The sequence below is a fragment of the Equus quagga genome, chromosome 2 (assembly GCF_021613505.1).
Source record: "Equus quagga isolate Etosha38 chromosome 2, UCLA_HA_Equagga_1.0, whole genome shotgun sequence".
In the NCBI taxonomy this organism is placed as follows: domain Eukaryota; kingdom Metazoa; phylum Chordata; class Mammalia; order Perissodactyla; family Equidae; genus Equus; species Equus quagga.
In genome coordinates, this window is record NC_060268.1 from 72,409,877 (window position 1) to 72,433,922 (window position 24,046).

The window sequence follows — 24,046 nt, forward strand, 5'->3', positions numbered from 1 at the left end:
CTATCTATCTATCTATCTATCTATCTATCTATCTATCTATCTATCTAATCTATCTATCTATCTATCTATCTATCTATCTATCTATCTATATCTCTGTTTATCTATCTATCTTCCTAGATAGATCAACTTAGACAGATCTGTCTTCCTAGAAGATAGGTAAATAGGAAGATAAATAGATTTCTTCTTTCTATATATCTATCTATTTAACTGTAAATATTTAGATAGATGGATAGCTTCTGCAGATAGACAGATAGGTAGGTAGGTAGGTAGATAGATAGATAGACAGGACGAGCAGTGTTTTATGATTAACCAGGGGTGGATTGGTAGGAAGTGACTCCAGTCAAAGGTTAGTGAGGAGCAATCAGAATTGGCAAGTGTGAGGAGATGAGACCTGAACAAGTTGGTGACTTCAGACAGGAACAAGTGGACCCTACAAGAACCACACCAGCATATCCTGAATTGCTCTTGTGGCCCAATACTTCCCTGGTTCATGATTTTAATGATATATCTTATATCGCTTTCTAGTTGTTGGAGATCTGTCCTGTAACTTATCAATTTATTTTTCTCCTTTAGCATCTAGCATGGTTTATGGCACCTAGTACATGACCAATAAGGTTAATGCAGAGATATAGAGGAGAATGACATTGATAAGACCAAAATGACATTTCAGGCCCATATACCAGGAAGATTAATGATGTCATATAAAAATTAAGAACTTGAGAGGAGAGAGAGTTTTGTGGGGGAAGGTGGAATGTTTGTCTGTGAATTGCAGTACAAAATTCAGAGGGCAGTATCAAGTAGCCCAGTGGGACCATGGTTTTAGAGCTTAGCAGAGGAGACAGGGTGGGGAAATGGCAGAGGAGGTGCAGAGGAAGTCCAGAAAATGAGGAGTGAATGTGCCTGGGTAAACTGAGTTCTGGGTGCTGGCAATGAGCTCCCTTCTCCTGGGAAAAATCTCTCTCAAATACATGCCCTCATAATTGATGATGTATTTCATTTCACAGTTAGGAAAACAAAAGTTAATGTATGGATTGAACTGGGTAGAGTAGCTTGCCCTATTTGATTTGGTGGAGTAGAAGGCAGCCAGGCTCTGGGTGTGCATGAAGGGCCTGAGGCTGCCTCTGGAGAGGACACCTGCAGAAAGGAGCCCAAGGGACCTGGAAGGCCAGCTTCACAGACATGGCAGTGGCTGCCAGTCATTGCTTCTCCAAACACAGATGTGGAGAGGAGTCCCACCTGTGCCCATGGGCCAGCCCTGGAGCCAAGCCATGCTCCTGTGTAGCCCTTTAAATTTGATCAGCTGTTTGGGAAAGTGTCCATCACCAGGATGCTTTGAAAGAATGGCCGGAAAATCTCAAGTACTTTATGGATGGGCTTTGAATGATATCCTGTACATAATGAGGTTCAGAGCATTGAGTGAAATACTGGCACTGTCTGAACCTTCACTGAAGCCTCGGCACAACATCTTCTCCTGTTCCCTGTCCCGGCATGGGGTTTTCATGCTCACATGTTAGAAGGCTAGTTCATTCGTTTTTATCCTCCTCCTCCTGCTCCTCCTTTTTATATTATCATAACCTCATAGGGTGTTTAATGAGGTGTGAGACTTTCCAAAAGGAAATTATGGATCTGTTTCTCTGTGGAGACTTTTGAATTATTCCAAAGTTTCTTTTATTTTAGCAAGTTACAAAGTATCACTATGTACTGGATGAAAGCACAGTAAGCATCTTAGTTCTAAAGAGTTTTCATCTTTGTAAGGGTTACCCTTTAGAGAAACCACATGTCAACTGTGATAGTTTGAGTGCTCTTATACTCTGTGGTTCTCTCGTCTGAGTCTTGACTTTCTTCATTTACAGTCTGCCTCTCTATGCCAAGTTCATATTTGTTTTCTCAGTGTTTATAGTTAGGTCTGCCACATAGTAGGTGATCAACACTTGTGTGCTGAATAGAGGGAGCTTAAAAGATGGTGTTTTCCTTGTCATTGAACTCACATGTGCATGCTACCTCACAGGTCTTTGGATAACTGCCTGCCTTGCCTCCACCCTGAGCTAGTTGTCGAGTGCTCTAGTCCTGCTTGTAAGAGATCACTACCTTAATTTCATCTTGAATATTTGTAATATGTGGTGTAGTGCATTGCACATAGGTGATTCATGAAAATATTGTGCTTCCTTATTTTTTTTTAGTGGATATTCTGAGAAATTTATATAGTATCTTTAATGGTAAAATAGAGGTTAAATGAAAATTTTCATAAAAGATTTTAGTATTTTAGGAGCTGATGAATTGACAATTCATTTCTCTCTACTTTTCTATATCAGAAGGTGTCATAATTCATTGATGGGTGAAAATTTACCCCATTCTATTAATTTCACTATTTTATAAGATTGTCTACATCTTCTCACCTGTGTCCTTTCACAGACACAAGTTCAACTTGGGAGGCCTGTTCAGGAGGGAGGGCTTTCCTCGTCTTCTGCTCTTACCAAATGCCCTTTCGGGGAGCCCCAGGCACCACTGACTGAGAACTACACTTGTATTTGTGATGTTCACTAGATCTGTTTCAAAGATTGGACAGTGTCTGGATTTGGGCCAAAAGCAGGACCTGAACTACTGGCTGCAAGAAGTAATTTGCTGGGAGGGGAAAGGTTGTTGGGTACTAGCTTTGATGTGTCTATTCAAGAATTTATTCTTCACTCAAAGAGGTGAAATTGCATTTCTTTGGATCCATGGTAATTTTTTAAAGTCAGCTTTGTCTTCTGGTCCCGTTACAATAATCTGAATGCTAAGAAACCACTGTTTTGGTTTGGCCCTTGGTTATCTCTGTGTCATCAGGTGCGTGTTTCCTGTTCTTGGAAGGTGGTGAGGGGAGTCGGGTGTTAGCTGACATCTGGGGTTGCTGGAGACTCACGCCTTGCCTTTCTTTTCCTACAGAACTGAAGCACGAGATCCACGTCTGGCGCCTGACTGCGCAGCGCATCAGCCCAGCCAGCCGTGAGGAGACGGCGGTGCGTGACCTGCTCCTGGGGAAGGTGCTGGCACTGGAGCGCCTGCTGGCCTGCAGGCTGCACACCTTCCGCAGGTATCAGGCCGGGCTGCTTGGGCCACTTGCTTTACAAAAGTGGTTCTCGTCTTTAACAGTTGTGCTCAATGGTTGGATTGTGTCAACAACCTATTTACTACCACCCCAGTAGTGTCCCAATGTCATACAGTGTACAAATCGAGTTAAAATCACTGTTCTTCAGAGTACTCTATGGTACTGCAAAATAGTAATGCTGGCTGCATGCCAGTGAGTAAGTTTGGATGCCATACACTGTGCTAAGCCTCTTGTGGGGCATTATTTTATCCAACCCTCCCTTAGCTCTCTGGAATGGTGAGAAAGCTGAGGCTCAGAGAATTTGAACAACTTGCCCGGGATTATACAGCTAGGAAAGAGTGATGCTGGGGATTGAGTCCACACTCAGCTGCTGCCTGTCACACCTCTGCATGTAATGATTGTTGCATAACAAGAATCAAAAACAGTTAATATAACAAGCTAATTTAACAAAATATTCTCTCAGTATTTGATTTTCAGGGAGCTCAAAGAACACCCGAGTCCTACTCAATTCACTTTCTGGAATTTGCTTTTAATCAAAGCTGAGACATAAAGGGAACCAACAAGTTGGTGAGATTTTCCTCCCGACTTGGACGAAGTGCTGAGTCCCAGCCTGTCTTCACCCTGAAAGCGCTGACAGGAAAAGCAGGGGCCTGATCCTTGGGGACACTGAGGCATTCCTGCAACGGAGTTGGGAACTGGGTGGAGATGAGAAGTCTGTCAAGGCAAGGGGAAATGTGAATCCTTGTGAATGCAGTGAGGATGATCTTACACGTTGCAGTTTGCTGAAACCAGCCCTGCGTTTCCAGAGAGTGGGCAATCAGGCTGAGGAGGAACCAGGTGCAGGGCCAGCACCGACTCTGGAAGGTCACACAGCATGGCTGTCTCCCGGCCTGGTCTGTTAGTGGAGGGAGAAGGCGAGCATGTGGAGACTTGCTGTATTCAGAGATGCAGCCCAGGGTGAGGTGCTCTCTCAGCAGCATCAGCTCAATCCCAGCCCAGGACCCACCTCCACCCTCTGAGATGCTGGAGAAGCAGGACCTGGTGTCCTCAGGCTATAGGAAGGCCCTGAGTTGCAGGCTGGGGACAGAATGACCAACTTCAATAACATGCATGGATCTTAAAAGTAGAAACTTTGTAAATTAAAGATGCAGAAGTAAATTTCCCTGAATGTATTTAACCTACTGACCTTCAAGTTTCAGCGAGCTTCATCTGGTCTGGGGTGTTAAAGATATATTGAGTGTATCTCAAGGTTACAAATGTGAAGAAACATGTGGGCTCAGAGATTCACCAAGTTTCTGCCAGCTCATCCTGTGCTGTGTGGATCACAGAGAAGGAAACTGGGGCCCAGAGAGGGCAGTGGCTTCACAAGGCCACACATCACTGAGGAACAGATTAGAATAAGGGCAATCTAAGGCAAGTGCTAACTCTGCTAGTCTTGTTTCCACATTTTCTTTTAACAAATCGTCCTCAGAATCATTTGCCTGGGTCTACCGTGATTCCCTTTAGGTCTGTGTGGTCAGCTACCTTTGACACTTACTACACGTGAGTGCTCATTAAAACTAAATTCCCCCCCCCCCCCCCACAACAGCTTCTTTTCCCTAATTGGTGGGGGAAAAAATAAAGCAGTAAAGATGGGCTGATAGAAAAAGTTAAAAATAAAAGGCCAGTTGGAACCAATGAGGGGACTGAAACAGAGATGGGAAGGTACCACGACCAGAAGAGGGAGGAGGAGGACATGAAAGAGCTTCAAAATTGATTTTCAATTGATAAAAGTTGCCACTAAAGCAAGTGGCATTTCTTTCACTGTTTTTTCTTTTGATTAGTTTAGTTGTAATGGTAACATATCCTCATTTTGAAAAACAAAATGAGAAAAGTAGAAAGTGAAAAGAGGAGAACAAAGGTGGCTTTTGGCCATTCCCCTTAGTCACACTTTGGCCAGTATTTCTTCGTGATGTGTCCTGTGCTCATGCTCACACGTATACTTGCACACACTTCATTAAACATTCCAGTCATTTCGTGTATTATTTTTCTTTGGAAATATGGAGTGAGCATCTTTCAAAATCTATAAACCCAGCTCCACTGGGCACCTTCTATGACTGGAGTGCCCCATTACGTGGCTGCATAAGGTGTCACATAGTGGATGACGTCTGGGCCCGGAGCCCCTGCTAAACATGCTGCTGACTGCCACTCTGCTGATCTCACTGCGTGATATCACTAGGAAAATAGTGAGTCTGCCCTTTTCTCTTTTAGACAAATCTCACAAGAAGATAAAAATTGGGAGACCAATATCCAGGAGCTACAAAAAAAGGTATCATGGTTTCTTTTCTCAGGGATTTCTGACTCACCTCTTGAAGAAGAGAGTGATTCTTTCTCTTTGTTTCATATGAAGTTACTACTGGAAGTCGTTTATCTTTTTATTCCTGTAGTTGTATACAAGACATATGTTATTTCCAGGAGTTAATGGGGAAAATCATTTCTAGACATGCTAGGCTTATTTTCTCCAGAAGTTGAAAGTTAAAGTTTTTATGTTCTCTTTAAGATAGGGTGACCCCTTCTATGGTTAATGTGACTGCAGGACAGGTTGGCTGTACCTGAGACTCCTGCAGCCCTCACTGTTCCTGAAAGGTAGGGCTGTGGTTCCCACTGTATGGTGAGCAGATGGAGGCCAAGATGGAGAGGCTATGTGAGATGAACAGCTTTAGGGGCAGAGATGGGGTGTGTGTGTGTTCTATCATATGGCTCTTCCTTCTAGGGGCAAAGCTCATTTTGGGTCCTTTAGTTCATTTTCCTGCTTTGGCGGACTTTCTCAGCCCATTGAGGACACATAGTGTCCCTCTCCCAGCTGAGAGAGCTCTGCTCAAGATCTGCTGGGAGTCATTTGTATCTTTGTGAAATTTCAAATCTGGGTAGTTTCTTTCCTAGGAAGAGATTGAATACCTACTCTTTAATCCTGATAGGAACATTTTGTCATTTTCTAAAGGAAATTTAGACAGTGGGGTCTTGGTGGGTAACACGTTCTTTGGGTCTCTCTTCCCAATCTCTGTCCCATTCAGATGGCTAGGGTTAGGAAAGAAAGGTGTGGCTACAACACTTTTCTGGGCCCCAGGTTTATACAGACCCTTCCCGCCTTGCTAGAACATGTAGTTCTGTCTACAAGTTAGGGAAGAGACTGTGTACCTCTCTGTGTACATAGTAGACAAGGATTGGGGAGAGGTGGAAGGGAGAGGTAAGGAGCTTGGCAATAGCCCTGTATTGCATCTAAGAGTTCTTACTGTGATAACCCAGAGAGTCAAAAGGAGAAAATTTGACAGACACTTAAAATAACAAATAAACACAAACTTGGGATCATCTCCACATATACCAGCCAAGCAGTGCTAGAATGTTCTTTGACCTGCCTGCTCCATCCATTTCCAATCCTGGGAATGGCCACGATAATACCCACTTTCTGTGATTAACATGGCTCCAGGGAAGGTTTGCAGTACCTCCCCTTACACCCACAGAGGTGCCATGGCCCTGTCCCCCTAATTCTCCATCATGGACTCATCTAGCAAAATTGGCCTTCCTTGGAGGTGGGAAGGGGAAGATGAATGGGGGCCAGCTGAGCCATGAGCCTTGGCAGTGCATGGGGAAAGGGGGCAGATGCTCAGGAGGTGGCCCCCATGGCCTGTGAGTAGGGGCCACGGGCTTCAGCCAGAGCCACTGCGACACGTAGGGATAGCTTGTAGTTTTTATGGCAGCAGCTTTAACTGTGTGACAGAGAAATCAAGAGAGAAAATATATATCTCTCTATCTCTATCTTTCTGTCTCTATACCTATACCTGTACTCTCTCTCTCTACTTTTATCTCTATCTCTACCCATATCTATACCTATGTCCTTATCCATACCCTCACTCATTCCCGTATCTGTATTTATATCTATACCTATGTCCATGTCTATATTCATATCTATACCTATATCTATACTCATATCTATATTTATATCTATATCTATATATCTATATCTCTATATCTATATATATCTAATTCTAGATAGAGATAGACATAGACAGACAAATGTGCTGTTGGGATCACACTTATGAAAGGAGACTGTGTAGTTGTCAGTTCACATGGTAGAGCATGGTTCGCACAGGGACCTGGTAAGGTGGGGCAGGATGACCCTGTTCCCATCTGTGCTTGCTTGTTGGGACCTCACTCCCTGCCCAGCCCCATACAGCCGTAGCCCTTTGCACCCTTTGGGGACCTTGCCCCATCTTGCCCTGTGGCTCAGGACCACTGGAAGGAGGTCTGCAACTCCAAGGTTAATGAAGACGCTGCATAGCACAGCATGCCTTCTGGCACCTCTCCTCACCCCTTGAATGACTAGGCAGGCTCCCACGGGTGTCATCTTGGTGCTTAAGGGACTGCTAAGTGCCTTATAGGGTCCCTGTGAGTATTATGTGACAGGACATGATAAAAGCCTTCAGCAAGAACATGTTAACTTCAGTGCTACCATGAGCAGGGGTTTGTGAATTAGGATGGAAAGTTGAACTAAAAGGCTGTGAGTGCACAGAACCTGGGGAAATGCATGTGTCTTGAAGGGCCAGGTCCCTGGAGGTTGTGTGTTGTTTCCCCAATGGCTTTGCCAACATCTCCCCTAACACTGGTGATAGGGCTGGGAACACCTTAATATCTCTGTGTCATTTTGAAAAGCTATTTAGTGAGGTGTTTTATAAAAGAATTGTACTGTATTTTAAATTTAGTCTGTTTATTTTTCATAGAAATTTTGAATGCTGTAATCCAAAGTTTGTACAGTTTTACTTGTAATGCATTACCTTATCACGTTCTTTTGAGTTCAAGATGTTATATGTTTTGTCATAAGGAGAAATTTGTAGTGATTCAAGTCATGTAGGATCATGGACACTTTGCAAGAATCAGAAGATTATATCAAGTAAATGAGTTCTGTTTTCCTCTCTCACAGCACAGGATATCAAACAGGATTCTGCTTGCCAAATGCCTGATGGTGTTGGGATTTGTCATCTTCATGTTCTTTCTCAATTCATTTGTCCCTGGTGTTCATCTGGATCTCGGTAAGTCTAATTTTTGGTCGCTTTTGTTGATAGGCTTTGCAATTGATGTCACAGTCCCGAAGGGAAGGTTTCAAAGCTTGTTCCCAGACACTGGTGAGGAGGGCTAAGATAGGAAGAAGGAAGCCTTTCTGCATTACCTTCCATTTTGTTTTCTGGAGAAGGAAGGGTAGAGGGAGATGTATCTCCAGCCCCTGCTGTCTCAGTGCCATGGGTCCTCAGGCCCTCCAGGGTCTAACATTAGAAGGGATATGGAACAGAGTAGATATTATCATCTTTATCATACTTGATAAGCAGATCTTTAAAGCGTTCCCTGAGAAGCACCCCTAGAAGAAACAGGAGGTAACATCAGCAAGGCCACAGTACTGCAGTTTTTGCAACTTGACGTGATGATTAGATGAGAGACTGTGAAAGGGCCAGAGAATTACAACAGGTCTACACAGCACCCCTCCTTATTCTACAGTACATCCCTTTTCCCCAGGCAGCAGACCCTGTTCTCCTACCTGCTGCCGTATGTTTCTCTTCCCTTACTTTCACCGCACTACAGCTCTCACTCCCCACTTTCTTAAGCTCTGTGTCGAGGTTGCAGGGCCTGACCCCTCCTGAGACATGGCCATCTTACACATTGAGCTAACCAGATAGCTTGTTAACCCCCACATCCTTCCACTCTCCATCAACGTTTTCCACGTTCCTTAGACTTTTCTTACTGATTTAACTATTTATCTCTATGGGGGCCTTTTTCAAAAGAAAACAAAACAAAAACCACTTCCACAACCCACCTCACATGAAAATATACATTTATGAGAAAGATTTGAGGTAGTGTCAAGTAGTATTTTCTTTAACCAAAAGCTTTACCCATGGTTTTCTTTCAAAAGTGAGCTCTTGGGGCCGGCCCGGTGGCACAGTGGTTAAGTTCACATGTTCTAACAAACTCTTTATCCACACCTGAGAGCTGATCCACATAGAATCCTGGTGTAATAACGAAGAATGCCAAAGCTAGAGTGGTAAAAATGTCATGAATTTTAATTTTTTTGGTGGGTTGCATCTAGAAATTGTTGCTGCAGACATAATGTAATTTTGACATTGTAAACCTATAATCACCATAAGAGTGTTAGATGGTCATCAGTAATATTGAACAACTACAATAAAATTGGTGTCTTGTGGGTAGAGGGGTTCTGTTAGGTAATTCTTTTGGGTGTTCACAGATTATTTTGTTTATTATTTGTTTCTAATTTTATTTGAGATTCCACTTTAAAAGAATATAGCATGCATTTTAAAAACTAAAAAGTATATGAGTTTGCATGCAATTTTGTTAGCATTTGGCAGTGATCTTTTTATAAATGACAATATGTTTAAAATTTAAAGTCACGTATTTAACTATATGGACTTTAAAAAATCTTGATTACCGTGAAACTTTTTATTTTAGCCTGAGAAGTTTACACTTTTTACTAAGCTATAACATCTGTTTTTGTGTGGTTATTGCATCTTTGCTTGAGGGGCTTATTTCTTTTCTGCTTTTAAATCTTCTTATGTTTTCAGTTAGGGTTTATGGACAAATGATTTTATCTGGGGATCCTGGAATAAATACATATATTTTCACATTCACCCTGATTGAAAAGTTAGGTGGACTAGGAGAAAAGTTTGATGACCATATATTTTAAGTGGAATACAATTTCCTTAGAGTTACAGTAACTCTTCTGAGGGAACAGGGGCAAAATCGATGTAAGATCTTCCCAGGGCTTCAGCCAATAAAGATGTGATTGTTCGTCTTTGGTGAAGTGCTGTTTTGAATGTGGTGTGCTGCATAAGTCGAACATAATACAACATGATGTCATATAACACAAGGTGATGTCACATCATACAACATGCACCATGCCACATGTGACATCATATAACACAATGTGATGCCATATGACAAGGTAGTCTAATATAACATTATGCACCATATAATACAATGTGACATCACATAATACAATGTAGTGTATTATAGATATAGGTTTATGGAATGCATGAAAAAACTTCTTGCTGGTTCTTATTGATTCCAACTTAATTATTGTGAGAATTTCATATGTGTTTAAGTCTGCCTGGGTTCCCCAGAGAGCAAAGCCTCAGGCAAAGTCTTGTGTGTGGATTGTTCATAGGGGACTGTGATCCCAGAGAAGAGAAGTGAGGGATAGGGAAGCAGAGTAGTGAAGGAAGAGAGCCAAAATAAGGCTGCGTTATCATCTGGTCAACATTATGGGCCTCTGGTTGCTGTATCCCATAGGATTGTCTAATAAGAAGTATGAAATGTGTCTCAGGTTGTCCATGGGGTTGCATGGGAGAAAGAGGGAGCATTTACCCAAAAGCTCCCATCGCCCATTGGTCCAAGTTTCTCCTTATGGAATGCCAACTTGTACATGCATTTGGCTGGTACATGCACAAAAGCCACACAACAGAGAAGCCTCAGTTGGGAAGCAGGTGTTGGTGCATTGGTTCAAGGGCAGACTCAGTCAGGGTGTACCTGCATGAGGACACATCCACACAGAGCTGGCCACTACCACAGGCTTCGGGTCAGAGACAAGAGAGCACCTAGGGACCCAAAGGTGTGCAAGAGGCAGAACAAAGTAAAGAAAGGAAAGTGAATGAGGGCCATGGTCACAATTCATGTGCATCTGGCAAAGAGATAATTCCCTAATGTGTAAGAAAGGATCTTTACCTCATAATGTACACAGGAAATAACTCGTTTGCTCAGTTATTACATATGTAGGCCCACACTCCCTATGTGAAACTGTTGGTGCCAAGTATGTTTCAAAACTCAGATTTTCTTTCTTTTTTTTTTTGATTAGCCCTGAAGATTGGAAGGAAGATTGGCCCTGAGCTAACATCTGCTCCCAGTATTCCTCTTTTTGCTAAGGAAGATTAGCCCTGAGCTAACGTTGATGCCCATCTTCCTCTATTTTGTATATGGGATGCTGCCACAGCATGGCTTGATGAGCCTTGCATAGGTCCATACTTGGGATCTGAACCTGTGAACCCTGGGCTGCTAAAGCAGAGCACGCAAACTTAACCATTGTGCCACCAGGCCAGCCCCAAAACTCATATATTTTTCTCTGTATTTTACTAAGACAATCCAGTGGACATACTGAATTGTATCTAATGTAACACCCCCTAAGAGATTCAGGGCCAGGACCGTGTCATCCCAACATTAATATTTCTGCAGCAAAACATGAGTATTTATATAAGGTGGGGTAAATTAAGACCACAAATAGCCTCATTTCAGTTCAAATCAGGTTTTGTTGAATTTTGACATAAAACAAAATATTTTGCTTTTCTGAACTTTAATATTTCGGAATTATGGATAAGTGATTATGAAACTATACAATCAGTGAGCTGGCTTTAAAATGTTATCTTTGGCCTTAAAAGTTGTAACCTTGATTAGCAATTTTCTAGGTTTCCTTCTTTGCTGATTAGTACAGAATGTCCCCCTAGGTTCTCTAAAAATATATTTGATTAGATTTTGGTTTTAGAGAATTTTCTGTAATTTTTTCCCTGATTATGGTTTTGAAATTGCTGATGTTCTCAATGTCCTTTGGTATCCTATTATTGAACAATCCTATTGTCTTTGTGAAAGTATTTTTGGCTACCAATAAAGCAATCTGCTTGATCAGTCCTAAGCAAAATAGGGGATTATTAGAATGATACTGTGCTAACTGTCAGACTCCAAGGGATGATGGGCACTGAGGAGGCATAGGAAGAAGAAACACACCCAGACATTGGGCATACTCCTGTCCTCTAAACACCCTCCATTCTCTTCTCATAGACTCATGCTTCTCTGTGGACAATTTTCTTGTCTTCTGCTCATAGCAGAGTAGAGATGGTTTCATTAATTTCCCGATTTATAGGATCTTAATTTCAACCACACAGAGAGAAAAGGCTAGTTTGAAACCCTAATTTCCTGGTGAAGAATCTTATCTCTCCAATTGGGTTAGCTTCCTTTCCTAAACCAGAAATTATGACCGGGGGAGAGAGGCTACATGGTAAAACATGGCCTGGAGTGGCTAGAGTTAGAGTTCTTAGAGAAAGGGAGTCATTGTGAACCGGACAGACATCCCCAAAACTTCCTAATATGCTTCTTAGGTGCTCTAACTTCTAGTAAGTAATTCATTTCAATTAAATCATTCATTTATTTAGCCAATCATTCAATTCATACATTTGTACAGCAAACACAGGTGGTGGTCTAGGGACTGGGGATAGAGTGGTGAACATAAAAACCAAGTCACTGCTCTCATAGGTTTCCCATCCTAGAGGGGAGATAGATCTGTATTGATTCATGTGAGGTGCAGTGAGGACTACACAGTTGATTAAGACACTGAGAGCTTCAGTGTTCTCAGAGTCTGATGCGGAGGCAGGGCAAGTGTACCGAGTTATAAAGACAAATATGATAACTTCACAATCAAGGTACAGATAAACTATTATAAGTGTTAAAATGAAAGAGAACTAGAATTAGGGGGGAAGGAAACGGAGGATGAGGAAAAAGAAGAAGAGAGGGAGGAGGAGGAGGGGGAGGAAGATGGGGAGGTGGAAGAACAGGAGGAAGGGGAGGAGGAAGAAGAGATCACATCCCACTGAAAAGGCAAAGAAATGTCTCTTGGAAGAGGCATCATTTGACTTGGCCTCTGACAAAAGAGTAGGATTTCAAAAGTTGAGGATGAAATTAAAGATTTCAACCAGATGGAACAAGTTGAGCAAAAACTAGGAAGCAAGTGAACCTTGTAGAAATTCTGATAAAAAACAGTAAAAATTGGCCTACAGTGGCCTGTACTATATGCCTGGCAACTGGATGGTGGTGCCCCAATGGGTAGGTCAGCAGCACCCTTCCCACTGGGAAGGTGGTTCAGAAATGTCATTGTTCTGAGTGAGCACACTTACCAGCCCACAGAATGGATCTGTTCTTTTTAACGGCTGAGAGGATTTGACAATAAGAAGACTTTGCTTTGACCAATAAAAGAATTTGTCTTCTAGCCTACCTGTTGTCTAACCATAGACATAGACTGGTAATGTGAAATGGTACATTATAACAAGAACATCAGTGTATTAATTTCAAATAAGAGCTGTAACTGTGGAGGGGACAGGATATTTGAATCTTGGGGTCAGTCAAAGGATTTGGATGTTTAATGGCATCATGCTGTGAGTGCCTATGAGTAACAGATGAGGAACTGAACCTTTGATTAAGTCACACGATCACCCAGTCAGTGAGCGCTGAGATGATCTAGTTTTGGAGGTCTTTCCAGGACTCCATGACCCCTCAGAGAAAGACTTTTTCTTTGTATGCCCTCAAAGTAGACTTAAGGGATTGATGACACTCACCTGGGTTGGAAGGATGATTTGGGCTCAGATACAGTGAGACAGTGGAGGGTCTCCATCAAGAAATGGAGAAGACAGTGAGGAAAGCTCCAGGGACAGAGAAATTCAGGAAACCTGATCTGTCATTATAAATGAAACAAAAATGCTAACAAAATCCTCAAAAGAAATTAGGAGTTCTAACTGAAAAGACTGTGGCATAATAGAAAAAAGCCCTAATATGTATTTATATATAAAGTATATGAGGCAATTGTTACGTACAGTTTGTGTTAACCTGATAATAAAAATATTTAAATCCCTAGATAGCCCCTTTCTAGTTTTTATCGTGTTCTTTTTTTTTTTTACTTCAGAGCAACAGCATTTTTATTCTTATCTTACAGTTTATGAATATAAATAACATGAAAATTAGGAGAGACTTTACTCTTTATTTCATTTTGATTTTTACTCCATTTTAATATACCTTAAATAATTGTCAAAATTAAATATTTGAGAGAAAACATAATATTAAAAGAAATCCTAAGTAGTTATGCACGTATTTCTTACCTAACTCTATGCAATTTTGTAATTTGTAAAAACCTTCTTTTGTGTGTGTGTTTGTTGAGGTAACATTGGTTTATAACATTATATGGATTTCAGATGAACATCATTATATTTCGATTTCTGTGTAGATTACATCATGTTCACCACCTGAAGACTAATTCCAGCCTATCACCATACACGTCCAAGTCACCCCTTTTGCCCTCCTCCACCCTCCGCTTCCCCCAATCCAATCTCTGTCTCCATGTGTTTGTTTGCTGTTGTTTTTATCTTCTCTTTATGAGTAAGATCATGTGGTATTTGACTTTCTTCCTCTGACTTCCCTTAGCATAATACCCTCAAGGTCCATCCATGTTGTCACAAATGGCAAGATTTCATCTTTTTAATGGCTGAGTAGTATTCCATTATGTGTATTTACCACATCTTCTTTATCCCTTCATCCCTTGATGGGCACCTAGATTACTTCCAAGTCTTGGCTATTGTGAATAATGCCACAATGAACACAGGGGTGCATATACCATTACGTGTTCGTGTTCTCATGTTCTTTGGGTAATTACCCAGCAGTGGAATAGACGGATCATATGGTAGTTCTCACTTTTTGAGGAATCTCCTTACTGTTTTCCATAGTGTCTGCACCAGTTTGCACTACCACCAGCAGTGTATGAGAGTTCCCCTTTCTCACATCTTCTCCAACACTTGTTATTTCTTGTCTTGTTAATTATAGCCATTCTGATGGATGTAAGGTGAAATCTCATTGTACTTCTGATTTGCCTTTCCCTAATAATTAGTGATGTTGAACATCTTTTCATGTGCCTATTGGCCATCTGTATGTCTTCTTTGGAAAAATGTTCAGATCTTTTGCCCATTTTTTTAATTGGGTGGTTAGTTTTTTTTTTGTTGTTGAGATGTGTGAATTCTTTATGTATTTTGGATATTAACCCCTTGACACATATATGGTTTGCAAATGTCTTCTCCCAGTTGTTAGATTGTCTTTTCATTTTGTTGATGATTTGCTTTGCTGTGCAGAAACTTTTTAGTTTGATGTAGTCCCATTTGTTTATTTTTTCTATTGTTTCCCTTGCCAGGTCAGACACAGTACTTGAAAATATGTTCCTAAGACTGATGTTGCAGAGTGTACTTCCTGTGTTTTCTTCTAGGATGTTTATGGTTTCAGGTCTTGCATTCAAGTCTTTAATCCATTTTGAGTTAATTTTTGTGTTTGGTGTAAGATAATGGTGTACTTTCGTTCTTTTGCATATGGCTGTCCAGTTTTCCCAACGCCATTTATTGAAGAGACTTTCCTTTCTCCATTGTGTACTCTTTGCTCCCTTGTTGAAAATTAACTGTCCATATATGTGTGGGTTTATTTCTGGACTCTTGATTCTGTTCCATTGATCTGTGTCTCTGTTTTTGTGCCAGTCCCATGCTGTTTGATTACTATAGCTTTGTAGTATATTTTGAAATCAGGGATGGTGATGCCTCCAGCTTTGTTCTTTTTTCTCAGGATTCCTTTGGTTATTTAGGGTCTTTTGTTGTTCCGTACAATTTTTAGGATTCTTTGTTCTATTTCTGTGAAAAATGTTGTTGGAACTTTGATAGGGATTACATTGAGTCTGTGGATTGCTTTAGGAAGTATGGACATTTTAAATATGTTAATTCTTCCAATCCAAGAGCATGGAATATCTTTCCATTTCTTTGTGTCTTTTTCAATTTTTTCAACAATGTTTTATAGTTTTCAGTGTACAGGTCTTTCACTTCTTTGGTTAAATTTATTCCTAGGTATTTTATTCTTTTTGTTGCAGTTGTAAATGGGATTGTACTCTTAATTTCTCTTTCTGCTACTTCATTGTTAGTGTATAGAAACGCAACCAATTTTTGTACATTGATTTTGTATCCTGCAACTTTACTGTATTCATTTATTATTTCTATAAGTCTTTTAGTGGATTCTTTAGAGTTTTCTGTATATACAATTATAACATCTGCAAATAGTGACAGCTTCGCTTCTTCCTTTCCAATTTGGATCCCTTTTATTTCTTTTTCTTGCCTGATTGCTCTGGCTAGGACTTCGAATACTATGTTAAATAAAACTGATGAAAGTGGGCACCCTTGTCTGGTTCCTCTTCTTAGAGGGATAGCTTTCTTAGAGGGATAGTTTTTCTCCATTGAGTATGATATATGCTGTGGATTTGTCATATATGGCCTTTATTAAGTAGAGATTATTTCCTTCTGTACCCATTTTATTCAGAGTTTTTAAGAAATAGATTCTGTATCTTGTCAAATGCTTTCTTTCCCTCTATTGAGATAATCATGTGGTTTTCATTCTTCATTTTGTTAGTGTGATATATCACGTTGATTTATTTGCAGATGTTGAACCATCCCTGCATCCTTGGAATAAATCCCACTTGATCATGGTGTCTGATCTTTTTAATGTATTGTTGTATTTGATTTGCTAGTATTTTGTTGAGGATTTTTGCATCAGTGTTCATTGTCGTTGTCTGGGTTTGGTATCAGCCTAATGTTGGCCTTGTAGAATGAGTTAGGAAGCTTCCCCACCTCTTCAGTTTTTTGGAAGAGTTTGAGAAAGATAGGCATTAAGTCCTCTTTGAATGTTTGGTGGAATTCACCAGGGAAGCTGTCTAGTCCTGGACTTGTATTTTTTGGAAGGGTTTTGATTACTGTTTTGATCTCCTTACTGGTGATTGGTCTATTCAAATTCTCTATTTCTTCTTGGTTGTTTTGGAAGGTTACATGATTCTAAGAATTTATCCATTTCTTCTAGATTATCCAATTTGTTGTATAGCTTCATAGTAGTCTCTTATAATCTTTTGTATTTCTGAGGTGTCCGTTGTAATTTCTCCTCTTTCATTTCTGATTTTATTTATTTGAGACTTCTTTCTTTTTTTCTTGGTGAGTCTAGCTAAAGGTTTGTACATTTTGTTTATCTTTTCAAAGAACCAGCTCTTAGTTTCATTGATTTTTTTTTCTATTGTTATTTTAGTTTCTATTTCATTTATTTCTGCTCTGATTTTTATTATTTCCTTCCTTCTCCTGACTTTGGGTTTCATTTGTTCTTCTTTTTCTTTCTCCTTTAGGTGCATTGTTGTGTTGTTTATTTGAGATTTTTCTTGTTTGTTGAGGTAGGCCTGTATTGCTATACACTTACCTCTTAGAACCACTTTTGCTGTATCCCATAAATTTTGGCATGTCCTATTTCCATTTGCATTTGTCTCCAGGTATTTTTTGATTTCTCCTTTGATTTCTTCATTGACTCAATCGTTGTTCAGTAGCATTTTGTTTGATCTCCACATATTTGTGGCTTTTCGAAATTTCTTCCTATAGTTGATTTCCAGTTTCATACCGTTATGGTAAGAAAAAATGCTTGGTATTATTTTGATCTTCTTGAATTTATTGAGACTTGTTTTGTGGCCTAATATGTCATCTATCCTAGAGAATGTTCCATGTGCATTCGAAAAGAATGTGTATTCTGTGGGTTTTAGATGGAATGTTCTGTATATATCTACTAAGTCCATCTGGTCTAATGTGTTGTTTAAGGCCAATGTTTCCTTATTGTTCTTCTGTTTGGGTGATCTATCTGTTGGTGTAAGTGGAGTGTTAAAGTCCTACTATTGTTGTGTTGCTATCTATTTCTCCTTTTATGTCTATTAATAGTTGCTTTATATATTTAGGTCCTTCTATGTTGGCTGCATAATATTTACAAATGTTATATCCTCTTGTTGGATTATTCCCTTTATCATTATGTAGTGCCCTTCTTTGTCTCATTACACTTTTTGTTTTAAAGTCTGTTTTGTCTCATATAAGTATTGCTACCCCAGCTTTCTTGTCTTTGCCATTTTCATGGAGTATCTTTTTCCATCCCTTCACTTTCAGTTTGTGAGTGTCTTTAAGTCTGAAGTGTGTTGCAGCATATATATGAGTTTTGTTTTTTTATCCTATTGGCCACCCTATGCCTTTTGATTGGAGCATTTAGTCCGTTGATATTTAAAGTAGCTATTAATAAGAATGTACTTGTTACTATTTTGTTACTTTTTTATGGGTGTTCTAGTAGTTCTTCTCCATTCCTTTCTTCTTCTCTTGCTCTCTTCCTTTGTGGTTTGATGGCTTTCTTTAGCATTATGTTTGGGTTCCTTTCTCTTACTTGTTTACTTATTTATTATAGGTTTCTGGTTTGTGATTACCATGAGGTTCATATATAATGATCTATGTATATAGCAATCTATAGTAAGTTGATGGTCTCTTAACTTTGACCTCTTGCTAAAAGCTCTACTCTTTTACTGTCCTCCTCCCACGTTTTTGTTTTTGAAATAATATCTAACCTCTTTTTTTGTGCATGTGTATCCATTATGCTCTTATCACATAAATAGCCAATTTTAGTACTTTTGTCTTTTGACCTTCATATATCGTAGATCTACTTCCTTTACCATATATTTGCCTTTACCAGTGATTTTATTATTTTTTCAAAAGAATTTTCTTATTCCTGTTTGTGGTCTTCTCTTTTTCCCTTAAATTAGTGCCTTTTGCATTTCTTGTAAGGCTGGTTTCTTTGTGACAAACTCATTTAGTTTTTGATTCTCTGGGAGACTCTTTATCTCTCCTTCCATTCTGAATGATAACCTTGCTGGGTAGAATATTCTTGGCTGAAGGTTTTTTCCTTTCAGCACTTTAAATATATTGTGCCACTCCCTTATAGCCTGTAAAGTTTCTGCTGAGAAGTCAGCTGATAGCCTTATGGGGTTTCTTTTGTATATAACTTATTGCCTTTCGCTTGTGGCTTTTAGGATTCTACCTTTATCTTTAACTCTTGACATTTTAATTATAATGTGTCTTGGTGTGGGCCTCTTTCGGTTTATTTTTTTTGATGTTCTCTGTGCTTCCTGTCCATGGATGTCTGTTTCCTTCCTTAGGTTAGGAATATTTTCAGCTATTATTTCTTCAGAGAGATTCTATGCCCCTCTGTCTCTTTCTTCTCCTGGGACACATATAATACAGATGTTAGTGTGCTTAATGTGTCCCAGAGGTTCCTTAGACTGTCCTTGTTCTTTTTAATTCATTTTTCTTTTGTCTGTTCAGCTTGGGTGATTTCCTCTAGTCTTTCATCCAGCTTGCTGATCCATTCTTCTGTATAATCTACTCTGCTATTAAGTCCCTCTAGTGAATTTTTCATATTCAGTATTGCATTCATTTCTGATTAGTTCTTTTTTATGGTTTCCAGTTATTTGTTGAAGTTCTCACTGAGTTCATTCATTCTTCTCCCAAGATCAGTGAGCACTCTTATGGCTATTAGTTTGTACTCTTTGTCAGGTAGATTGTTTATTTCTGTTTTATTTAGTTCTTCTTCTGTTTTTTTTTTGCTGTTTCCTAACTTTGAACATATTCCTTTGTCTCCTCATTTTGCCTGTTTCTCTGTGCTTACATCTATGTATTAGGTAGATCAGCTACATCTGATCATGGAGAGGTGGCCTTGTGTAAGAGATGCCTTATGAGACCCAGCAGTGTGCTTGCCTCTCATCACTAGTTCCAAATGTTCCAGTAGTATCCTGTGTGAGCCATGTGTGTCCTTCTGTTTGGCAGGGTTGCTCTTGCTGCAGGTGCTCAGGGAGGCTCGGCTGTCCCGCTGGCCAGCTGATTGTAATGCTCAGCTGTAGGTGGCTGCTGTGGGCCCTTCAGTCACTGTTGGGCAGGAGGAACCCCAGAACACTTGGCTGCAAGATCTACTGGCATGTTACTGTTGAAATTTTTCTGTTAAGTGTTTAGGCCCCCAGTGTGGCTGGTTGCTAGCCTCAAGTGCTTACAATTGCTGTAGGCCTCTGGCCTGCAAGGCTGTTGTCAACTCCCTCAGGATTGCAGCTGAGTGGTGCTGTGCCCAGTCATGGGGGCATCCAGTTGTTTCAGGCTTTGGAAGCTGGGGCCAATCCTCTATGTTGCTGTTTGAGAAGCACAAGTCTGTTGCAGTTGACAAGCCCCACCACCTGCAGGAGCACACCCCTATCAACACTGTCCTGCCTCATGTGTGCATCCGACCCACTGAAGTAGACCCAGTCACTCTACTGCAGAGACACCACAGACTCCACCAACACAGACCCGCCCCTCTTGCAGGCACTGCCCTGCAGAGGCAGACCACTTGCCCAAGGGCAAAGGTTCCAGGTACCCAGCCTATCCCAGCCCAGTAGTTGCCCGAGGGCTTGCTGTTGTGTGGGGCCAGTCCCTAGGGTGGGTTGCCGGCCTTGCCTGGGCTGGATTGAATCCATACTCTAGAGGATGGGGCCGACCTGGGCTAAGAGGCTAGGGGAAGAACTCCAATGGCATCTGTGTCAACACACCTATCCTAGGTCACAAGATGGCTGCCACCAATGTCTCAATCCCTGGAGAGGTCTCACCTCTCACCAAGATGCACCCAGAGCCTATCAAGTGAGTCTCTTTTCACCAAAGAACTGTACACATTTCTTTCTGGTGATTTTAGGTTGCTTTCCAAAATGGGTGAATTTGTGCATGGGCTCTTTAAGAGCAGGCTTTTTTCCCCTTATGTCTGATAGCTTTTCTGTGGGGATTCCCTTGTTGTAGTTAATAGCCAGCAAAGCCAGATATTATAACACTTGTCTCAGTTGTGCTGAGTCCAAAGGCTGCTTATTGTGGTAATGCTCCATGGCTCAGATTCTCCACCCCTCTAGGGAAGGCTTCATACCTTAATATTGCTCCCAACCGACTGTAAAGTGTCGAGGCTCAAATGTGGCTTTTCTGCCTCTTCCACCTCAGTCAGCACTGTCCTAGTTGTGGGGGTTCTTTTTATCTGGCTTTCAGTTTTCTCTCAGGGATAATTGTTCCAAAAGTAGTTATGAATCTGTTGTGTCTGTGGGAGGAGGTGAGTTCAGAGTCTGCCTATGCTGCCATCTTGACACCATACCACTTATTCACTTCCAACTGTGGTCAGAGACCATACTTAGCATGATTTAAATCCTCTTAAATTTAGTAAGACCTATTTTGTAGACTAACATATGGTCTATTCTGGAGAGTGTCCCATATGCATTTGAGAAAAATGTCTATTCTGTCGTTTGATGGAGTATTCTATAGGTGTCTATTAAGGCTAGTTGTTTTACAGCATTGTTCAAGTCTTCTATTTCTTTCATTTATTTATTTTTTTGCTGAAGAAGATTTGCCCTGAGCTAACATCCATCGCCAATCCTCCTTTTTTCCTTGAGGAAGATTCGCCCTGAGCTACCATCTGTTGCAAATCTTCCTCTATTTTGGATGTGGGCTGCCACCACAGCATGGCCACTGACAAGTGGTGAGTCCATGCCAAAGAATCAAACTTGGGCAGCTGAAGTGGAATGTGCTGAACTGAACCACCAGGCCACTGGGGCTGGCCCAGTCTTCTATTTCTTTGTTGGTCTTCTCTCTAGTTGTTCTGTCCATCATTGAAAGTGGGGTACTGAAGTCTCCAGTTATTATTGTTGGATTATCTGGGGTTCCCATCAGTTCCGTCAGTTTCACTTCAAGTATTTTGAAGCTCTCTTGTTAGGTGCGTATATGTTTATAATTGTTAGTTCTCCTTGATGAACTGACCATTTAATCATTATAAAATGTCTCTAGTAACAATTTCTTTTGTCTGGAAATCCATTTTTATCAGGTATTAGTATAGCCACTCCCGTTTTATTTTGGTTATGGCTTACATGGTATATCTTTTTATCCTTTTACTTATCACTTATTTGTGTTTTAGACTCTAAAGTGAATCTCTTAGAGACAACATATACTTGGATCATGTTTTTTAAAATCCATTTTGCTAATCTATGCCTTTTGATTTGAGTGTTTAATCCTTTTATTCAATGTAATTATTGATATGGTAGGAGTTAGTCTGCTATTTTGCTATTTGTTTTCTATATGTCATAATTTTTGTACCTCTATTCCTCAGCTACTGTCTTCTTTTCTGCTAAATAGAAATTTTTGAATGTACCATTTTAATTCCCTATTACTCTACATTTTTGAGTTATTTTTCTTAGTGATTGCCCTGGGGATTATAATTAACATCTTAATTTATAACAATGTAGTTAAGATTAATACCAACTTAATTTTAATACTTTGTGAAGACTTTCCTGTTATATAGCTCTGTTCCCTCTCCTTCTTTTGTGATATTATTGTCATACCAATTACATCTTTGTACACTATATGACATCAACACAGTTTTATAATTATTTCCTGTGCTGTCATTTTTTAAATCACATAAGAAAAATGTTATAAACAAAAATTACATTTATACTGTCTATATTTACCTATGTGTTACATTTATTAGTATTCTTTATTTTTTTTATGTGGATTTGAGTTACTGTCCAATGTCCTTTTATTTCAACCTCACAGATTCCCTTTGGTATTTCTGCTATGGAAGCAATACATTTTCTTAGCTTTTATTTATCTGGGAATATGTTAATTTTGCCTTTGTTTTTGATTGATAATTTGGCTGTATATAAAATTCTTGGTTTATCTTCTTATTTTTTAGCATTTTGAATATGCTATCAACTTTAAAATAAAATGGCCAGTGACCTTACCAGAAAAATGAGTTTATTCAGGAGTAGCCAGAGGAATTACAGTTCAGGAAATGCAAGCTATGGTGGACCATAGGCAAATCTAGAGAACAACAGAGCGGAGTTCCTTTTTCCCCAGAGAAAAAAGGGCAGTTGGGAGGGACTGTTCTGAGTGAAAGTTCACTGGAGGAGAGTAAGAGTTCTGGGTGGCGATGGTTCCTCATTGGCTGAGCTGCAACATTTTCCATCGGCTGGGCTTGTTGCTGGGCAAGAAGAAATTCTTCCTTCTTCCTGCTAGGGTAGTAAATTAATATCCAGCTTCCCATTGGAGATGCAAGGTATATCTCTTCCTGTTTAGGGTAATCGACAATGAGTGGTAGGGTGTGAGAGCTCCCTCTACAGGCCTTCCTGACTATAATTTTAGTTGAGGTTTCCCTTATTAATTTTCACAATGCTATCCCAGTGCCATCTAGCCTCTTTAAGGTTTCTGATGCAAAACCATCTGTTAATCTTACTGAGTATCCCTTGTACATAATGAGTTAACTTTTCTCACACTGTATTCAAAATTCTCTCTTTGTCTTTTAATAGTTTGATTTTTACATATCTAGGTGTAGATTTCTTTGAATTTATCCTATTTGGATTTCATTGAGCTTCTTGGAAGTTTTTCATCAAATTTGAAAAGTTTTTGGTCAGTATTTGTTAAAATGTCTTTTTCTACTTCTTTACCTCTCTCTCCTCTTTCTGGGACTCCTGTTATGTGTATGTTGATACACTTTATAGTGTCCTAAAGATCTCTGAGGCTCTCTTCATTTTGCATCATTCCTTTTTTTTTCTTTCTGTTTCTTAGAGCAGATAATCTAAACTGACCTATTTTCAAGCTTGCCAATTCTTTCTTCTGCCAGCTAAAATCTGCTGTTAAGCCCCTTTAGTAAATTTTAAAATTTGAATTATTGTACTTTTCAACTCCAGAATATTTATTATTTCTTTTTTTGTGACATCTTTTTCTTTTTTAAAATTCTTATTTTGTGAGATGAAGTTATCATACTTTCCTTTAGTCCCTTAAACATATTTAAAATATGATTTAAAGTCTCTATCTGGTATGTCCAATGTCTGGGCTTTCTCAGGGACATTTACTATTTACTGCTCTTTTCACCCTCTGTGTGAGCCATATTTTCTTATTTCTTTGTATGAGTTGTTGGGCTTTTTTCCTCTACTTTTTGGTAGTTGTTGTTGAAGCTGGATGTTTAAAATAACATAATATGGCAACTCTGGAAATCAGATTTCCTCTTCACAGCATTTGTTATTGTTGCTTCAGGCATACCTCAGAGATATTGTGGGTTTGGCCAGATTACCACAATAAATTAAATATCACAATAAGGCAAGTCAAATGAACTTTTTGGTTTTCCAGTGCATATAGAAGTTATGTTTATACTATATTGTAGTCTTATTAAGTGTGCAATAGCATTATGTTTAAAAAAACAATGTAC

At 39.8% G+C, this 24,046-nt stretch overlaps 1 protein-coding gene across 6 annotated transcripts in view; it reads left to right on the top strand.

Annotated features, from left to right (window-relative positions):
- The window catches only part of OCA2 (OCA2 melanosomal transmembrane protein), a 358,682-nt gene that overhangs the window by 135,359 nt on the left and 199,277 nt on the right, over nt 1-24,046 (top strand). For all 6 annotated transcript variants that reach the window (XR_006887681.1, XR_006887683.1, XM_046655122.1 and 3 more), the window contains 3 exons: nt 2,923-3,070; nt 5,336-5,393; nt 8,043-8,151. Coding sequence is in view for 4 of the 6 variants with exons in the window: in XM_046655122.1 (XP_046511078.1) it covers nt 2,923-3,070; nt 5,336-5,393; nt 8,043-8,151 (315 nt within the window). In the remaining 2 variants the exon portion in view is untranslated. The remainder of the gene's footprint in view (nt 1-2,922; nt 3,071-5,335; nt 5,394-8,042; nt 8,152-24,046) is intronic.